The 14,031-nt window shown below is 40.2% G+C and overlaps 1 protein-coding gene across 4 annotated transcripts in view; it reads left to right on the forward strand.

The window, feature by feature from the left end:
- Positions 1-14,031, forward strand: part of LOC116330836 (cyclin-dependent kinase 17-like) — a 39,799-nt gene that overhangs the window by 350 nt on the left and 25,418 nt on the right. Inside the window, exons 1-2 of one of the 4 annotated variants that reach the window (XM_031753282.2) lie at positions 196-269; positions 8,278-8,438. In XM_031753282.2, coding sequence (XP_031609142.2) covers positions 8,309-8,438 — 130 coding nt within the window. In that variant the 5' untranslated portion in view covers positions 196-269; positions 8,278-8,308. Of the gene's footprint in view, positions 1-195; positions 270-2,721; positions 3,232-3,270; positions 3,351-8,277; positions 8,439-14,031 lie in introns of those variants that run through there. The other 3 variants (XM_031753283.2, XM_031753285.2, XM_031753284.2) reach the window with 3 other exon arrangements.

Here is a 14,031-nt window from a genome sequence, read left to right on the forward strand (position 1 = left end):
TAGCAAACTCGGCGTTAAACCTCTGACTGTTTCGAGAAAAATAAACCTTGTCGTCTCTGCCACTTTCAGTCAAAGAAGTCAGACAGCTTCGCGCAAAAAAGCAGGTATGCCCACAGCCGTGTACTTCGTTTAATATATAGTTCATCATTAACTGAAGTACCCTAATCCCCCTTTAGCTAACAGATGTGCTGCCCCTGACAACCTGCCTAACAACAGGACGGACAAGCCAAAGAGTCACGATGGAGCAGGTCGTCGTTTCGGAAGTCTTGGTAAATCCATAGCGGCCTCTAATGGCGCACAGCCGAACAATAAGAGCTTGTATTTAATTACTCGTTTTAAATTATTTTCGACTTTTCTCTAAGCTTTGCTGAATTACTTTGGTCCCCATGATTTTACTTCTTCAGGCTCCACGCAGTTGACCGTCTGAGAGGTTTAGAGAGGAACTGCCTGGTGCAACAACTCTTACAGAGTGACTGCAAGTTTAATACTGCACCGTTCACGTTTTATTACCCTAAAAGCTGTAAAATGTTAATATGTAGTAGTGAAATAAGCATTCTGGGAGAAAAAAAAGTGCAGTATTCCCTCTAAAGTGTATCTGAAATAAGCTAAAATTTACTCTTCAGGTTATTTGTGTCAAACTCCTGGTAAAGTGTGTCTTGCTAAACAACAACCACATTTGTTGGACAGTTATTTTAAAGCATTATCTAACTTTGCTTTAATTTTAATTATTACTGAAACATAACAACTACAATTATATTAATAACCGGTTAAATTATTCAAAGTCAAAAACTGCTTAAAAAGTTTTATAACTTTTTCCCCAAACAGTATTTTAATAATCATTCCCCCCATTTTGCTTCTAACATTTTTGGTTATATGAAATTCATAGATTTAATTCCATCGATTTTTGAGTGTTACGCATCTATTCTATAATGTCACTGAGGCCAGCATAAGTAGTCTGCAAAGAGGGGAGGTTACAGAGACAGATGCAAACAAAATCAAAAGCAGCACCTAAGATATTTTGATTCTGGAAACTTTTCTATTGTCCACATTTTACCGATTAGTCATAAAATAAATGCAGACTCAGGCCATCTTTTAATTAACTATATTACACTTTGTGTAACAAAATCAATAATCACAGCTTATATTTAATTATAAGTATATATTCATTCTCTAACACAAGCTGTGATTTGTCTTCGAATTATAATATTATGCATTTATTCACTTGTTATTCACTGTTTTTTGAATGCATAGCTATAATTTCTGCTTAATAAAAAAAATCATCATATGATGATGTGGGGCTAATGAGATTATACTCTTCTGTCTGCTCAAGAGTGTTTTGTAATTTGATAAGCAATGCAGACATTTATTGTATAATGCTGTAAAATTTGTTAAGTTTATTTATATATAAGAGTGGTAAGCCTGAGCTGGTTTGGACATGTGCAAAGGAGGAATAGTGGATTTGTTGGGCAAAGAATATTGAAGATGGAGCTGCCAGGCAGGAGGAAGAGGAAGACATTTGTGGATGCAGTGAAAGAGGGCATGCAGAGGGTTAGTGTGACAGACTAGGATGCTAGTGATAGAGTGAGAAGGAGGCAGATGATATGTTGTGGGGACCCCTAAAGGGAGAAGCTGGAAAATAAAAGGAAGATGGTTGTCATGTGAGAACATATTTATTTTAAAGAGTAAGATATGTAAGAACCATTTACTTCTGCTCTATAGATATATTTGTTTGTGGCATTTTCTTATGGCAGATGAATTTAATGGATAGGGGGTGTATGGTTTGGAAATGTACAGGGAGCCCTTTCATGTGCCTTTGTTGATGTTAATAAGAAAACAATTCTATGGCATATCTGGAATTATTTTACTTGATCGTTATTATGATTTGTGTACTTTTGTTTTTTAATGCTTCCTACATTCATATTCAAATGTGTTTATTATTTAATTTTACTTCAAAATATACTCTAAGCTGTAGTTCCTTATTTTGTTGCAATAAGTTGCACAGAGTTTAGGCAATGTTCTGGTGCAGTTTTAGAAGCCAGACACAATTTTTTTCTCCTTCTATGCGTGCTAAGTGTACAGGGACTGCTTTAAACAGTCCCTGTAGAATTTGCTCAATTGAATGAATTTGTCTTATATGTGAATGCAGGCTTCTGCTTCTTGCTTTAGCCACGTGGTGGCGATGAAGTTCAGCAGGCAGAGTTATCCCCATCAACTGTTTGCTGTGTCATCTATGATTTCCCACGCAATTGGTGGGGAATCCAGGTGATCACCTCTAAAAACAAAGGGATCACCTGTAATAACGTATTGTTTTTTTAATGATTCGCTTCAAAAGCATGCGAAGCTGTTCAAGTATGTTCTAAAGTAGCCACATTAAAAGGAGAATAAAGCTGATAATGTTAATAAGGTCATTACTGTATGTAACGGGGCTTTTAAGGAGTGTAATTAAACTCACAAAAAACAAACAAACCAAAAAAAAAAAAATCCCTGCCGAATAAAATCAGTCTGATCACGAAGCTAAATGATTAATTTAGCCTTCACAATTACGGATCTTCGGGAGTGTTTGTTTGATGCTGCCAAGCGAAACTTGGCAGTATTTTCCTTGATGTGGATGCCAACTATGCAGGGGTGGATCATTCTGCTGAAATTCCATAATATCCATGCATTATTCACTAGGAATTTTCTCTGAGGTGCATATTTAGATGGAACGGGGTTTGGATAATGAAAGCTAATTTCCCCGGTGACGGTGATACCCTGAATTAATCTATCTGACCTCCCCCTTTTTCCTGAGAAAGACACTGTTAAGAGTTGGTGGTTTTGGGGGTGGATGTTGAAAGGCTCCGATACGCACACGTTCACAGTGTATCTCACACACGCACACCCCTTGCGGCGTTTTCCGGGATCACGCCACTGCTTCCACTTGGGATCTACACAGCAGCAGCAGAAGCGATATGGCTGATCATCACCGGACGGGACGGTGCAGTTTGTGAGCGAAAGTTAACGCGAAAAATGAAATACAGCGGACCAGCTATGTAGCCGTCCAAGCGACCGGACACTGCGACACACCGTACGGCGCTCCGATGCGAATTATTTGAAGGACTGGAGGCGATCTGGTGTATTTGTTTTGCAGCAAAGTAGTTGGAGGAACTTGTCGCAGTGGCTTCATCCCAACGTGCTGCCTGGATTACCATACAGAAGTGGAACAATAGTCTCCTGCAGCAGAAAGACTAGCAGGTCAGTGGCAGCGGTTTTTTTTCCGTTTGTTTGTTTATATTCGGTCGTGTCGTCGCCCTGACTGTGTAATAACCAGCATCGATACTCAACCGCGGGTGTCCGATCACCTGACGTTCCAGGTAGGCTTATTTTTCGAGTCGTTAAACAAAGATGCCGTTTATAAGTTGGCGTGACCGGGGTCAGATTGCGCGTCTGTGTGGAACTGCTGTAAACAGATCACTGCAGAAAACTGAATCGCAGTAGCAGATAAAGCCGATGTTAAATGGCGACACGGGCACCAAAGTCCAATACAAATTTAAGTCCCTTGAGCAATAGAGCCTAAAGTCTGGAACCATTTCGGCGCCCTAAGCCGTTCAAATAGAAACTTAAAGGTCAGGATAGCGTCAAAGATGACCCCAGCCCCCCTTTCTTCAGAGTTTCTGAGCTTGCTTGGCGGATGTTTAACTTTTCTTTGCCCTGCCGGATTCTCCTCCTACCGGACACTCGCGTCAGGAAAACACGGGGAGAGAGGAACTGGCCGAAAGCGTAAAAGGCCTGGAAGGTGGAGGAATCTCCCAGCCAGGCCCGAGCCGGAGCGCCACCGTGTATGTTTGGCGTGTTTGCTGTACGTGGTGCTGTGTGGGGGCTGCTTTGTGCTGCTCACTTGTGTGCGCTCTGCCCGCAGTCACGTCGAGACTGTACGGAATATCTCGTCCCCATATGTGACAGTCCAGTGAGAGTGTGCTGCGGTCCTGCAGTGCTGTCGATAACCTCGTGGATGTTCGCCATAAACCCACACCGCACATGCTGAACAATTAACGTCACCGGCAAACGCAGGGCTTCACATTATTTCTTCAAAGTGTGCTGGGAGTATCACTGTGCGCTAAATAATTTATGGACATCTCAAAGTGGGATGTCCAGATTGAACACAGCGCGCATCCGTTACTTCTTTTGCCCTTGCAATGCACCCCGACTAAAATAAAATGACACTAATAATCCACGAACAGTAATAATCCCGTGATAATCTTGAATATGTATTTTAATTTGTAGTCATGAGTTCTTGGCCCTTCTGCTCTCTTTTTCCTTTGGCAAAGGATTCTTTATTTCAAAGTCGGGATGTGTTGTCAGGAAATCACTTCGTTACACAGTAGGAAGAATTTTCTTGAATGTTGTTCATTTTTATAATCGAATAAGGTAGTTTATATTCAGAACAGTGTATTCTTTTTTTATTATTATTGTTCTTGTTACATAATGATAACGTTTTGGATGGAAAGTTATTTAGAAGTTAAACTCTGCCAACTTTCCATAAATGACAGTATTTTAATGTAGTGTTCTTCCAGTGTTCCCAAATGAGCTATTCGGATCTACTTCTGTGTATAGGCCTGCATCTATGTTATGATGTTATCATAATATTATGTCTGAAGAAATAAGTAAGATTAAAAGTTATATATTTGCCATTTATGTATCTAAAGTCCCTTTGTATTAATATCATGATAATGATAACAGTCACATTGCGAAGGCTGAAATGAACATGTACTAATCTTTCTGTACTTTCTCTGATCCTCATGAGCCAGATCTGCCAACAATCATACAGTCACACTTTCTTCTCCTCTCATGGCACATAATGACATTCCAGATCTTTTGCTCAGTCTTTTCCAATATGTTTTATTTGTTTTGAGTCTTGTTCTGCTTGTTCATTCAACTTCTTTCCATATATTATTCTCTTAATCTGTCTCCGGAGATTCAGATTTAGTGATGGGATGCAGACAAGAAGCCCTTGGGTTTATAATGAGAAGGGACTATTGTCTGGGTGGATGTGTGTAGGATTCTGTAGTTGGGCAGATTCGTGCATTACTCATGCATCCCCAGGCTGCTGTGCAAAAACAATGTTGTGGCATTGGAGTGGCACTGAGTGCCTGTTCCACTCTGCCACTTTGCATGTGTATGCATGCATGCGTATGATTCATGTGTCATTGAATTTCAGAATAATGCTTGTTTATTTTTGATGAAAAGAAAAAGAAAAATAGGTGCTGGATGTAAGACAATATAGCTGAAGAAAATGGAGACCATGGTCACACAAACAGCTGAAATACTCTGTGTGTGTGTGCATGTGTGTTTTATGAATGCATCAGACAGCAGCTAGCTTGTGTGTATATTACACATTCATTGTGCAGGCATCAGCCCTGTGGTCCATTCATTACTTTTCCTCTGAAGAAGTCATAATTGGCATAATCCTAGAGCCAAGTTGGCTGAATGACGCTACGTGATGCTCTCATCCCACAAAGTTTGGCAGGAAGTTTCTGAAGCTGACACTGGCATGTTTGGGTGTCAGTACTGAGAGATGCGAATTCTGAATTATCAGCTTTTTTTTTTTTTTGCCCCTTTCTCTCTCGCTTTTCCTTTTCTCTTTACCTCATAGACAGAAACTGCGGTTCCAGTCTGGGCCTGTAACCTAGCAACCCAAATGGTGTGTCTTGAATAAATCAGACTGTTCCTCTTCTTTCCTCCTCAGGAGTCTTTCAGTTCACCTCACCTCCAGGCTACAATATCCATGCAACCACCCCACACATGCATGTGAAAACACATATGCACAGTGCGGTAGAAAGTCAGAGGTTTTATCTTTTTCCTGCTTTATATCAATTACCCCGTTGACCTTTGATCTCTTGTGTTGTTTTATTACACAGCCCTTCTTAATGCATGTGAGTTTATGCTCTGTATTGCTTTCAGAGCTAAAACACCAGTGCTTGTTATGCTTTTGAATGAGTGTAGCCTTTGTCATCTGGAGTGCGTCCCTCCATTAAGTGGGAGTTATGCATAGCAGAGTTATTTGTGGTTTGCCAGGTGTCCGTCTGCACATGCTGCAGCCTGGAGCCACATGTCCCATCTCATTCACGGATGGGGCTCTGCCAACTTCTTCACACTTGCAGCTCCATCTGCATCAGACAAGACTCAAAATCCAGTGCACAGTCAAGACATTTCATTCTTGACCATCACTGTTGCATTTAGTCGCTCCGGAACATCTGAACACATCTTATATTGTCATTAAGAATAAAATGTGGTATACCCTTAGCTTCATAGTTTTATTAAACAAAGCTCATTAAGTGGAAAAAAAATCTGTCTGTGTCTTGAATTTCCTGAAAAAACATCTTTAAAAATAACAAACTTTACAATTTAAAGAGGATTAAGTAAGCTATATTTTCATAAAAAGAAATATTTATAATGAATGCTATGTGTTTATTTTGTGTAACAGTCTAATTTGTTGTTCTATAATAAAACTGGAAATCTTAACTTGCTATACAAACAGAGATACCCAGAAGTGTTTCTCTGTATGACCCACTGGATGCTGAGATTTGTGTTACCGTCCATGCTAATTCAACCCAGATAAGAGGAAGACTGGGAAATTGGTTATTGTTGTGTGCCTGTGTGTCTATGTCTATGTGTGTTTGCTTGCCTGGATACCAGCAATATCTGTCTGTGTTAATGATAACACTGGCATTTATTTATCTGGGTAATAGGCAGAAAATTATATCTCAAGTGTTTCCCCCTAATATGACTTATTTATTCCTGAAAATTAATGGATAGTCACTCCAAGGTTACGTGAGGAGAACCCAATCTTCTTGTCCAAGCAGCCACCTTCTCTAATGAAGTCTGGGAAAGCATGCAAATGAGGATTGGGGGGGCGGGGGATTTATTGCATACTGATAATCCATGTACCGCATGATACAAAATAAACAAGTTACTTTCTTTTTGCTCTTTTTTTGTTCCCTTCTTTGGCTTTTATTTATCTTCAAAGAAACGCTTGCAGCTAAGGTGTAAACGACATCTAACTAATCTCATGTATACTGGCAGAGGCAATGTCCTAAGCACATCTTCTGGTGAAAAAAGGCCAGTTGTCCCCAGTGCTAATGTTTGAATTCCCTCTGAGCACTAGTTTTCTCTAATAGGCCTGAAAGACGTAGAGCCTGAAAGGATGAATGGCTTTTGTAGAGGCCTCCAAAGTTGGACACAAAGAGAAAGGCAGTGGGTGCAATGTGTATTTGTGCATGTCGCTGTGTGTGTGTGTGAGTGCATGTGTGCGCACTTCTGTGTGCCAGCTCACAAGCCCTTATGGGTTTGATAGAAGGAGCAGGAAGTGGAAGGGAGACAGGAATACTCTGCCATAGCTGTGCCTACCTTCAGGCCATTAAGGCAGAGAGTAGAAGACGTAACAAATTGACTTCCACACACAGAACTACACACATGCAAAGGCACATTTACTGTACATACACTCATGAACTAGACAATAAATGTCTACTGAGTGGCGCCCTAAACAATATATAACTTTGAAAGCTCACTGAGGTTTACAAAGAGGTGTACAAGCACAAATACACACAGTGTGGGTGCATCACTGAGCACTTTGGTGTAAAAACGCTACGTCCCTTTGTCCACATTTATTTTAAGGATGGGATACTTCTGTCCTGCAGATGCATAGACACTGTGTGGTATTTACAACTAACTTTCCATCAGTTTGGTTATCATATGAACAGTAGGTTAAAATGGAATATTGAAGGATTTGCTGTAGATGTGTCGTATGATAATACTTTAGACTGCAGTTCATATGCAATTAATTCATCGCATGTAGTTGATGGACCACCGAGGGAAATGTTTGTCAATCACAGCTCATCTGGGAAAGCTGCTCTGGTCTGAAACCTCCGGGAAGTTGCATTGTCAGCAGTTTGGTTTTATTTTCTGTACTTTTTTTGTTTGTACATTTCTTTTTCTCTCTTTTTCTACCCCTCTGTGGGTTTCTTCATCTCATTCTTTGTCTTTTATTCTGCAATGTTTGCTCTTGGGATACATAACAATGAGGACACAGGCTGTATGAGCAAACAATCTCTGGGAGCTTAACGAAATGCAGAAAATGCGCACGGGTTGCACTGCAGTAGTTTACCTGCACAGTGATATTATAACAGGTTAGCATGGATGTGGTGGTTGCCGATAGTGATAATGACAGCTCTGAACATGCTGCAGGTAGTGCTTTTGATTATATAATTATAATGAAGGTGGTGCTTTTCTTCCCCCCGTCAGGCCTGAGGGCCCCGGTGGTGTGACTGAGAAGATGGACAGGATGAAGATCATCAAGCGGAGGCTGTCCATGTCTCTACGCAGCGCTCGGCCCGTCGATGACTCTCTGTCCGAACTTGCAGAACAGATGGCCTTGGATGAGGCATCCACAGCTAGGGACAATGGTGAGAGATGTGAACAAGTGCCCTCACACATGTACATGCAAACACCTTAGCAAGCATCGGCACTCAGACATAAAGTCTGTGCACAGAGACCTACAGTTAAATTAACAGCTCACAAAACCAAGTTAAAATGTTTGTTACTGAAATGTAGTGTGTTTGTGATGCTCAGCTACGCTACACTGTGTGCACCTATCTATATACTGGAATTACAGTAACACAGTGTATAGCAGAAGAAACAGACAAACAGTTTATATTGTCCTTATGATAAAGAATAGATGTGTCACCTCCATAACCCTTGTAGGAGTTGCACAGTGTCTAGTCTGACTCCAGCATCTGTTATGCTGATTTTCTTTTCATGCAACTGCAGTTATTAAAGGACACCTGCTCTTGTTTTGCAACATTTCAAGACCTTATGACTTCATTTAGAGCTTTTATTCAGTACAAGAAGAGCAAGCAATAACTAAATGATGGCGTAGGTGGAGAGGGTTAAAGCAAAGGTCCTTTATGATGGATGAAGGTCATACAGAATTAAGGGAGCAGATCTTTCACTTTTCCTCACTTTATGTCATTCATTTACACTGATGTCCTCCCAGAGATAATACATTTCTTAATGCAAATATCTCATAAACTTTATGTGCCTGTTTAAATGTGTGTTTGTCACTTTTTTTTATGTCCACTACTCTCATAAAGTCATACAGACATGCAAATGCTAAACAAAAACACATTCACGGTAGCTTCATCTACTTCTATAACCCACTGAAGCCATCCATTTTAACTATCATCATCTTTACCACAGTCTTCATCACAATTAACCTCACAATCCAGTTAACTTAACCACTCAGTCATCAAGACTGAATGGCAGTGTACGCTGGGAATGTGTAGGAATTGCCAAATCTGTCAGAACTCAGACACACTGTTTGTTTCTTCATGTTTTCACACAAGAGAAAGAAAAGGTCTTTGCTTCTAGAAGAAAGTCTGAAAAACAGTGTCATCCTAAGACACTCTGGGTGCCATCTGCTGGGCATCGTCCGTGACTGCAGGTCCCACTTGGAAGAATCAGAGACCTCGCACCCAGACACTATCTTTGTATGTGTTTGTCAGAACATAGGGAGAAAGGAGGTTGTCTCAGCTTTGGCAGATGGTTTTGTGTCAGCTCAAAAACAAAACAACAAAGCCTTAGTGTTCAAATATAGCTGTGTTCTGTTGGCCGCTTGGCAAGGAGCGATGATGCTTGCTTGTTGCTGTCACTACAGCTCCTGGGCTGCAGCATCTATAACTCTACCCCATTCATTTTTGCTTACTGGCTTCTTTCTGCTTTTCATTCTATTTTTACATCCCTTGCTTTTGTTTTTGATAGCTAAAGCGATGTCATTTCCAAAGAGTCCAGCTAGCAAGTGAGAGAAGGAGTGGAATGGAGCAAGTGATGAGGAGAGACATTAAACTTTAACCAACTGCTCTACATTACTGTCTCCTTCTGTCCTTTTCCCTTGCTGTATCCTCCCCTTCTCCCCCTGGGTGCACAGACATCTCTCTCTATATAAGTCAAACTGTACAAAAGAGTGGTAGAAAATAATTCTCACATTTTTCTTGCTAATGAGAAGCAATGTCAAGGCTCGTGCTCACTGCAGATCCTTTCTGTCCGTGTATTACTGGACCAGTTTGCTTGTTTTGCTGAAGTAAAACACAGAAAAAAGAAACTCGGGTGGTGAATTTACCTTTGCTTGGTGATTTGAGTGAAATTTGAAGAGCAATTTTAAGAGAATTATTTGAAAGCTAGGAGATGTGTCGTGTGGGCTTCCACCCACACTCTACTAACAGAATGTAATAATTACACATTAATCTGTGTGAAAGAAAGCTGACAGTACATGTATGCTGCATGTAGACGTCCTCAGTTAAGGTGCTTTGCTTTGGAAAACTCAAGGAAGGAGTTTTTGACCTTTAGGCGTTCATTTTCCTACTACAGACAACCAAAAATCTCTTGTAGCCCTTACATCAATGATTATTATCACTCCCATACCTCTGTGGCCTGTCTCCTACAGTGTGTCTGCAAGTTTTATGTGTGCATGTCTGCATTTCTTTCTGCTGCTACTTCACTGTGAGTTCTATGACTCAACAGATTTTCCACGATGCATGCCTTATGCCTCGTACACTTTCTATTTTCATTTCTGTTTCCGTGCTACAGCGGCTCCTCACATAATTACAGATTGATTACAGCATGATTACAGGAGCTGTGTGCATTCCCAGCCTTTTATCTATTACTACTACATATTGTACTGTTCCTACATGTTCTGCTACCTTTCTGTGCCTGTCTGTGTGTGACTTTGTGTCATCTTTTTCTTCTCTCATTCCATTTTACAATTCCTGTCATCTTTTTCTCTATTTCACTGTTTTCTTCCTCTCGCCTGAACCCCTTTCTCTTTTCTTTGATCAACGTCTTCCCCTTCTGAGTTTTCTGTTCTCTTTTGCATCCACTATGGGACTCTATTCTGCTTTTGTTTTCTCTTTCTCCTTGTATGTCTGTCTACATTGTGAATCTCAGAGCCCATGGTGGTGTGCTCTGTACACCCTCCCGCCTCCCATAGCGCTCCCTCCTTCCTGCGTCAATATGCTGGTCATCTGGGCCGCACCGCCCTGCGCAGAGAGCCAGGTGGGGGGCTAGAACGAGACAGAGCCTTCCTGAGCCTGCACAGGACTGGATCTCTGGGTACACACACACACACACACACACACACACACACACACACACACACACACACACACACACACACACACACACACACACACACACATACACAGACACACGGAAACCTGTAAGCAAACAAAGAAACATACAAAAGGTACTGAATATTCATAATTATTCATATTTTATGCTGCTCTGTATGCCACTACAAGCATTTAATTGAATTGTCTAATACATTGCTGTGCAGAGTGCCGCTCATTTTCTTATATTTTGATTCCAAGGAGCGTGTCTTTCTTGTAATTTTGAAGTGATCTTGAACGCTAGCTCTCCAGGCTTTTTGGAGGTTTTTAAAATTTTCTTTGTACATTGGCTGCTTTTTCATTCGTTTATAGCCCAGTCCTTGACCATGTTCAGAGGAACGGTTTCCTTGTTTCTTTTTTTTCCTTTTTTGTCTGTTGAGCTATTTAACACTAACCTAAGCTATTTAACCACTAACACTATTCCTACCTTTTCAAGCAAAAAATGCACCAAACTCAAGGATGAACCATTATCGTGTCTACAGATAAAAGAATTCTTAGCAAAGTTCCAGTTTTAAATTGATAGTAATCATTGTTATTAGTAACAAAAAATGTCTATTGAATCTATAAAAAATAACAAATATGACAGTTTGACAGGGATAAAATAGTTTTTTTGCACTAGCAAAGAGCTATTTACCCACAACCTGGCATATTTCAGCATGGTGTGCAGTGTGTCCTTAAAGAAATTGAGGAAACTGGAAAATGAGCCTGCATCAGATTGTCAACCTGTCCGAGGTGTACTCTGCCCCTCGTTCTATGGTAGCTGGGATGACTAAATTCATAGAATTATGGACACAGAAGAGTACCATCAGATTTTGATTCACAGATGCAATACCATCTCGAAGGCACCTGAATCGCACACACATGCACGTGCACAACATACTAACTATTTGTGAACTGTACACACTCTGTTCTGCCTTACATAATGTATCTTCACTTACGTTTGCATGTGTTTCCCATTTTCCTAGCAAAATATAAAGAAATGAGGGGTGGCTAAACACTTTTGCATAGCACTGTATAAAGCACTTATTATACAAACTGGCTTTTACAGTTACATCATAAGTTCATGTTCAATGATGCACCTGTGTAAAACGATCAGATAACCACAGTGAACATTGCTGCTTTGACAAGTCAGTTTCCTCAGTGTTTTCAGTGTCATTCAGTCACGTGTTTTCTGTGTTTTGCCCTTTTCTGCATGTGAGTGTTGTGAGCATGTGCTTTGTGTACAAGATGCATCTGAGTGTGAACAATACAGAACTTTGTGAAAGAGAACTAGGAAGTAATAAGGGACACAGTGTTCATGCTTAAATATTGACTGTTTTAAAGATTTAGAAAAAAGAAAGCAAATAAAACACAAATGACACGAAGAGCAAACTGACCAGACCCCGCCCTGGAAGGCACCAGAAGTATACGCACCTTTTTACCACAACTTCATTAGAAACATTATAACATTCAGTTGTGCATTTGGGTTTGTAAAATTGATTAACTTTATCTACTTTTGCAAAAATGTAGTTAATGCTGAGGTCATATTTAGCAATATAGATGATCCAATAGGATTCTTGTTGCAGCTGTATAATATATAAACCTTGACCCGCACAAAATATCAGGCCAGAGTAATACTGCCACCTCTGGTTTGAAATAGTCACGTACTGAACTCGTGTCAGTTTTGCTTTCTATAGGCGAGGCATGTGTACGTGTGTGTGTGTGCATATCTTACTTGGTTTCATTAAGTGTAAAACAGTGTTTACTGAAACAACTTTTCTATCCTGGCAACACTTACTATGAGGGTGGAGGGATAAAACTCTAATGACCTTAATCCAACATTTACAAACACGCACATACAACACATGCTCACAGCACTCACATGCAATTACTTTTTCCTTCTGTCTACATTATGTAATGTGGTCTGTGGCTATATAGATCCCAGTAATCTCATTTCCCACCATGGCAGAACGGGTTATATCAGGAGCAGTAGGGCAGAACGTACCGAAGAAAAGAAAGTCTGGGATGGATGGAAAGAAAAGATGAGGATGATCATGCCGGAGATGGGTTTCGAATGAGATAAAGCTTAGAAAACTGTGATTTATGAGAGAATGAGAGGTAGAAATGAAAAAGAGCGTGAGGAGGAATGGTAGGAGGGTTTTTCACATCAGCTCCTTCAGAAGTCACATCAGACTTGTATTGTGAATACCCTGCGAGATGGAGATGGACCGCAATGAGACTCCTTGCATTCACTGAGCTTTAGATGAAGGGAACTAGACTTATAACAGCAGCTTATGGTTTGTTGTAATCCTGTGAGCTGGGAATATGATAATTAGACAATGCTTGGATAAAACTAAAAGGATCCTAATGAAGAAACAGATACTGCAACATAGGGGAGGGTTCTATTTGATTATGTACTATTGCATGGTGCCTTACTTGTATAATAATAATAGTAATACTGCTTTTTTCCCAATTTGAATATACTGATACTATATTTTTAAAGCTTATATGTCGATATTGATGATATTGTTAAGATAACAGTGCTTTTTTTAAATAGAAACAAACCAAACGTTTCATTTCATTATGAGATTCAGGGATATTTTACATATTTTAAAAAAGCTATCAGTGTTTTCTGGTAGAAAAACTATGCATTGGTTTGTCTACCATCGTACCTTCTTGAGCCCACAAGTTGTTGATCTGGCAGTGACTTCATTGTAGGAAATCCATGGGTGCCACTGAGTGTACAAAAGCTCCTAAAAGGACAGACTTGACTCAGCCTAGAAAGAAGGCTACTCTATTATTTAGGTCTTGATAAGGTATAGTTTAAAATGTTAAGAGGTACTGTGTGTGTGTGTGT

Source organism: Oreochromis aureus, linkage group 20 (genome assembly GCF_013358895.1).
Source record: "Oreochromis aureus strain Israel breed Guangdong linkage group 20, ZZ_aureus, whole genome shotgun sequence".
NCBI lineage: Eukaryota > Metazoa > Chordata > Actinopteri > Cichliformes > Cichlidae > Oreochromis > Oreochromis aureus.